The 6,884-nt window shown below is 31.2% G+C and overlaps 1 protein-coding gene and 1 pseudogene across 1 annotated transcript; both read right to left on the bottom strand.

Annotated features, from left to right (window-relative positions):
- Positions 1-802: 802 nt before the first annotated feature.
- Positions 803-3,929, bottom strand: LOC140974265 (beta-1,3-galactosyltransferase 7-like; annotated as a pseudogene).
- A 659-nt stretch (positions 3,930-4,588) lies between these two features.
- On the bottom strand, positions 4,589-6,514 carry LOC140972632 (E3 ubiquitin-protein ligase MBR1-like). The gene is made up of 7 exons (XM_073435023.1): positions 6,413-6,514; positions 6,191-6,323; positions 6,026-6,078; positions 5,459-5,503; positions 5,103-5,221; positions 4,712-4,820; positions 4,589-4,615 (listed from the first exon to the last, which is right to left on the bottom strand). The coding sequence occupies exons 1-7, from the start codon at positions 6,467-6,469 to the stop codon at positions 4,589-4,591; spliced, it is 543 nt and encodes a 180-aa protein (XP_073291124.1). The 5' UTR covers positions 6,470-6,514.
- Between the last annotated feature and the right edge of the window lie 370 nt (positions 6,515-6,884).

Genomic DNA, 6,884 nt, shown 5'->3' with positions numbered 1-6,884 from the left:
AATAATATGTAATAATAAGTTAAAAAATTTTATGTGTAAAATTGTAATATATAACAAATGATAATAAACTATCAATATAATTCATATTTATTATAAGGATTATATTGATTAATTTTTTTTAAAAAATTATATCATAAATTTAGTTTAAAATTTAAAAAGAAAAAGAAGAATGTGTATTAAAGAAAAATAAAATTTTAACTTAATACCATTCAAATAAATATATATAGTAAAAAACATATATAAATAAAATAATATGTAATACTCAGTTAAAAAATTTTATTTGTAAAATTGTAATATATAACAAATGATAATAAACTATCAATATAATTCATATTTATTATAAGGATTATATTGATTAAATTTTTTTTAAAGATTATATCATAAATTTACTTTAAAATTTAGGGAAAAAAAGAAAAATGTGTATTAATGTCCAAATATATCTAAGATGGACAATGAATCACAAAAATTGATTAAGAAACGTAAATAAATAATTTTTTTACATAAAATTTAGAAAATAACAAAGAATGTGAATTAATGTCCAAATCTATCTAAGATAGACAATGAATCACAAAAAAAAACCCTTAAAAGACATATTAATGTAATTTGCTAACTTAAATGAACAAAGAAATGTAAAATAATAATTTTTTTGGCATAAAATTTAGGAAATAAAGAGGAATGTGTATTAATGTCCAAATTCATTTAAGATGGACAATGAATTACAAAAAAAATCCTTAAGATAACCTAATAATTTAATTGGTCAACTTAAATGAACAAAGACATATAAGGAAATTCACAATCGTTCTGAATTTTTTATGAGAATGAACTATTTCCACAGTTCTTAGCTTTTCTTTTATTGCTTTATTATCTATCCATGCTTGGCAATAACATGCAGTTTATATCAATTCGGGGGAAGTATTTTAGTCTTTGAGACAGATCATCGAAAATCGTGTGAAATTATACAAATCATCATATTGACGAGGTGTTTAACTCAACTCTACCCTGTAATCCTCTTCACCATCTTCAAGTTTCTGGCATCCTAATTCCTTGTCAGCGGTATGGTAAATGGCTTCCAGAAAACAGACAGAGAGAGGATGGCCCTCTCTTTTTTTAATCATGTATTAGCTAAAACTAAACGAGGTCATTCCAAAGAGTGACAGTATCTTCGCCACACTTGGCGTGAACATCCTTCATATTTTCCACGGATTTGCAAATTCCACTGCAGCTCCAGTCAAATGATGCTACACATACGGTACCTGCTTGTGCTTTCCATTCGCATTCTGCAAAGACAAGGTACTCAGAAATTGACTTTCGTTCCAGTCTATGTAGCATTAACATTTAAAATCATTAATGGAAATAAAGCAGAACGAATGAGGGTGGGAAAGTCTGTACCAGGTGGTGTTCCGCAACACATGTTGCGAACATCAATGTGCTCGACTTCAAGACCGATAAACCAAGCGCCAAGTGATACATCCTCATTAGCATATTTATGAAGAATGTGTCTGAAATCACATGGAAAGCGTAAACAATCGATAACCCTCTAAATGTCATTAATAGGCTTTGAAGTAGTTAATGTATTAACCAACTTTATCAGATGGGAGCTTTTACTGGTTCTTACTGATTCATGGAGATATATTCTGCAAGTTCCTTAGAAATGGCGTAAATCTGTCCAGTCGCATGTCGAAAATACCTATTCCCTGACTCTCCAAACTTCCAATGCTCTGGTTCATGGTACTTCACATTTCTACAAAAGAGAATCACAGGTGAGCAATGGAGAAAAGTAGGAATCCAGGTTAGTTCAAGGCATATATTAGCGGCAGCATTTACTTCTGATAAAGAACTGGCCCCGATTTCATACATCCCATATATACTCGGGGCTTGGCACGGTGGCGTACCAGAGTTGCAGCTAGCGTTCCTGCAATATGAGAAACATCATAATAAAGCTTAAAAGAAACAAAGTACATTTGTTGCCTGTAGATGAAAAAGGCGTATGCACCTAAATTTACATGAACATCATCATCCACTTTGACATAGAACTCGGCATCCCATCTTTTCACAGCACTGGAAAAGAAAGCCTTTGTCTTTGCTGATAATTCATGGTATCCTTCCACGTGTTCCTTCAAGACAGAAAGTTCATCATTAACGAAACGAAAAACAACTGGGCGGGAGAATGATGTCTGTATTCTACTTTCACATACAAGTCTGAAGAAGTCCTTATGTTGTGCGTCCTCTGAGTCGATTGCACGATCTAGAATGCTGTTGGATGTTGAGCTGAACAAAACACAAATATCATTTAACAACACAGATGCATACATAGAAAACGACATAATGTCTAAGTATTTGATGAAAATATTAACCTGTGTCCGATCATGAAACGGACAACGATACCCTTTTCCTGCTCAAGTTGAAGTAGACTCTTACCTAATCAAACAACTTTATTAATGTTCTAACAAAAACACACAATTAACGACGAACAGTTTAAGAAACCCCACCACTAGGCATCCATGTTTCTCTAACTGAATCGCGCCTCTTTCTGCTACTAAATGCCGTATTTATACTATTACCATAAAGGCTTTTTCCCTAGTAAAAGTACTGTCAGGATAGATATCAACGGCTGTCAAATTCTGAAAATTTTCAATTTTGTGGGTTTTCTTAGTTGACGGCAACTTCAAACGTAGTTTGGCTATAGAATTCTGCAAAAATCTGCCAAGAAACTTCACATCACCATAACATCAAAATGCGATGAACTAAAAGTAGCTTCAGAAATTTATATAACCTTTTACATCAGCTTTATTTCTCAATGAAACCAACCTTCTGAGATTTGTAAGGTTTGTTTTTTTTTTTTTTAATCATGGGACGTTTTTCGTTGATGTTCTATATTAAGTACTCAAAACATGCCTAATTTCGTGAGAAAATGTGATGCAAACTCACTCACTCTATTGCTTCACGGGCTTTGTTTAACTCTCCCACCGCATCCTCCTTTTCCAGAAGCAGTTTCTACAATTCAAAACCACCAAAAACATTACAGATACGCACAAAGTAACAATCAATCTTTTTGTGGACGAATTTGATTTGTGCAATTGTGGTGCCATGAAAGAAACCTTATTAGTTGCACTGTCCTCTGATGTTGATTCATAATCGACTGAACCCCTTCTCGCATTAATAATCTGATCATATGGTTCAGTAGGAACCAGGATTCTTCAGTAAAATGATCCGACCACAGGGTCAGAGCGAGAAAAACAGAATTTTTAGACAAAATTGTATATTCAATATTCATCAAATGCAAAGTTCCAGCCAAACCGGTAAACTCAATGTTCGCCAGCAATTTAACCCGAAAAACTCGGCGATTCGAAAGAGGGCACTGATAGTAAAATGCAAACTGACCCACTCAGTTTGTCTAAATTGAATATGAACCAAGCCCATCCCATGAATACTTCAATTTCATTACATGAATGTTAATATGAAGACCACCATAAATTGACATGAAATTTGAGCCCACAAAACACACATAATCAACAACATGTTCGAATTTCAATCCAAACCAAGATTCATCATCACAGAGAGATTCGAAAACCTGTCGCTAAAAAGAACTCCAAGGCCAAAACTGATGATGCAGAGGATCAAAATCCATTTAAACGACACCTTCCCCCTGCCGTTCCTGCTCCTCATTCCGATTCTTGATTCTTCAAAACTTGTCATCACAAATAAGTCCTTCAACCAGCACAAATGAACCCATCAATCATCTTAAAATCGAACACACATATATAATATGGGCAAGATTCACCAAGTTTGGCATCAATTATGGAACTGATTTTTGTCTTTGTAGCATAATGTTTGACGGGTATGCGGATTTTATGCAAGATTTGAGATAATGAGGAAATTAAATTGCTTTGATTCTTTCCATTAGGTTGTGAGTTAATAATGGCGAGTTATATCCATGCAAGACTTTGTGTTGCCCAACTGGACAAGACTGAAGTCAACTTCTTTGGTTTGAATGGAGGGTTGAAAATTGAAATGGCCAAAGTCGTTGACTTTATTTATAGAGAAGGAACAAACGGCATCCAAGGCTAAAATGGTCATTTCATAAAAATAAATTCTCAAATTTTGTTATTAGTATTAAAGTGAGAGATGTGTTATGAAATGAAAAGCAAATCAAAAAATTAAGATTTTAATACAATATAATATTAATAATTTATAGCATTATTAGACTGATAGGAGATTTATTACAAGAAATAAAAGATAAAACAATATATATAAAAAAATCTAGAGTTGGATACATCAATTATAGTGGTATGGTTGACAAATTAGTTAAATTAATTAATAGACATTATTTATGTTGAGGTCGAGGAGGGATNCATAAGTGTGCACGGTAGGTGTGCAGCATATCAAAACTATATATATATAAGTCTTTCTGATTATTATTCTGATATAAACTCAAAGTTGATTTAATTTTCACTTTTATTCAAGATATTATTAACGGAATAATTTTACGAATATATTGAAAAATAACAGTAACACGAATTATTTGCGTCAATGAAAATATAATAACAAATAATTTAAAACATATAATTTGCATTAAATTAAATTTCTCCTATTGTATAAATAATTTTGAACGAAGCTGCACAGAATAAATACATTTATCTTTTATTCAAATTACTGGTATTGGCCATTTCANATGCTATTAAATAAAAAAATATTATAAAATTAAATTTACCTTCTTAATCTGAAGCCACTGGGTTATACAGTCGGAATGGTATGGATGGTCACAATGTAAAGTGACTATTTTATCCCCTTCTTCATACTCAACTTGGCATATCACACACCTATTTTTTTAAAAAAATTACTTTACTAAATTTATAAAACATTTTAAAACAAAATAGTGGACTAAAAATTAGTTTTGTATCTTTCAATTTTTTGTAATATCAGTGATTTTTTTATCGGAAATGTCAAGTCAATGTCACATCAGAAAAAACTAAAATCGCAACGAAAAAAATAGTAGACGAGGAAATAGATGACTAAAATAAGACAAATATCCAATATCAAAATTTGTAATTTTTTCTGTTTTAATAATATGTAGAAAAATGGCATTAGATTAGAAAGAATACCTGTCAATTAGCAAATTGATGGAGGATTGACATGTTAATGGATTCAAATGTTTACTAATTTCAGTTTCTGATATTCCTTTGCTCTCTGCACCCACCATTTCCCCAAGAGCAATCAATTCCTGTTTAAAATTACATGCTCATTTACCATATCATATTAACGTAGCATCGATCGATTGTCAGTTTAGTAAAAAATATAGTTATCATTAATGATGCAGTCCAGATATTTTAAACGTTAGAATGGTTGACGTCACGTTTCAATCGCTCTCGAGTGGACATAATTATTGTTCCCAACAATTAATTAAAATTAGAAATAAACAATAATAAAAATTAGCGGCAGATTTTTTGATTTAATTTACCTCATAAGATAATTCATCCGGATCAATATCATCTTCCTCCATTTCCTATATATACATGTTACATCATATGTATTTATTATAGGTCATTGATAAGGAATAAGAGCCGATTATTCGAGCTCGATCGATAATTTAATCGAACGATGATCGATTAGTTCATACAGAAATTGAAAAATTATCAACACAAGCTTAAATTTAAATCGAGTTCACCATTAGAATCAATTTTAAAATTGAATTTGAGGGTAAGGTGTTATAAAACTAAACTTATTTTAAACAGCTTATAAATTCCGGCATCTTATAAATTATAAGTCCTTAAAACAAGATTTTTTTTTTTAAAAAAAAAAACATCGAGCTCTTTAATCATATTAAGGTTGAAGTAGAGCTTCAACATTGAATTAAACTTTCAAATATATATTTATAAAAATATACTAAAACATGATATCGAGTCTCGATCTATTAATGAATGAAATAAAGAAAAATATTGTCAATTTGATTGAAAATAATTCAATCAAATTTAAATACAAATATTAAATTTCAAATAAATTTAGGGAGAAATAATTAGAATGAGACCTCATGATAGTCGAAATCATACCGATCATCGTCCAAAAACCCTATTTGATCAGCTGTAACGATTATAATTATTAATTAGAAAAAAAATAAAAACTCACACAAACCAAATTAAATAATTAGCTCCAATTTTATATAAAAAAAAAATTTATACCATTGATTACTCACATTGAGTCTCACTATAAAAAAATTCATCTTCACTAAACTCAAAATCTTCGTCAGCTGATCGATCGGACGCACTCGTCTTGTCCTCGTCGGTTTCATGACTTTCTATAGTCGGTATCTTCTGGCTAGCTCTACCCTAGTTCAGAAATCAAAAAAACTAATCACTAAATATAACGTTGTGAAATTTTAATCCATAAAATCTATGCAAAATATTAAATACAAAACCTCTTCGAGTTCGTCTAAGGTCGCGCTTCTCGCCCGTTTCCTTCGTTCCTCGTCCATCGTCGTTTCGAGGTATTAGTGTGTAAGAAGCTAGCTAAATGTAGAGCAAAGGGTATAGGGAAATAGTATTAATGTGATTATATACTAAGATTGTAAATGAATAGTGTGTTAGTGTTGGTAAACTTTTATGCAAAGAAAAGTAATCCTAAAACATTCCGTATTCGTCTCAACATTCCGATATTCCAAGCCTCTCAATTGTGGGTACATCATCGAACCTTTTCGCCTTTTATATAGATACATAAATAAATAAATAAAGTCTGGTTTTTACTTCCAAGAATCTTTACAACGCTGGAATAAGTCATATTCCACCATACAATTTTAGATAATTCATCTATTAAGTTTAGTCATCAGAATGTTTGAGTAAGTAGCTTGAAGGGTCTATGTTTGATTAAAATGTTCGAGGCAAAAACTTGTT

This window comes from Primulina huaijiensis, chromosome 3 (assembly GCF_012295235.1).
Source record: "Primulina huaijiensis isolate GDHJ02 chromosome 3, ASM1229523v2, whole genome shotgun sequence".
NCBI classification, from domain to species: Eukaryota; Viridiplantae; Streptophyta; class Magnoliopsida; order Lamiales; family Gesneriaceae; genus Primulina; species Primulina huaijiensis.
This window is presented reverse-complemented; position numbering and strand designations above follow the sequence as displayed.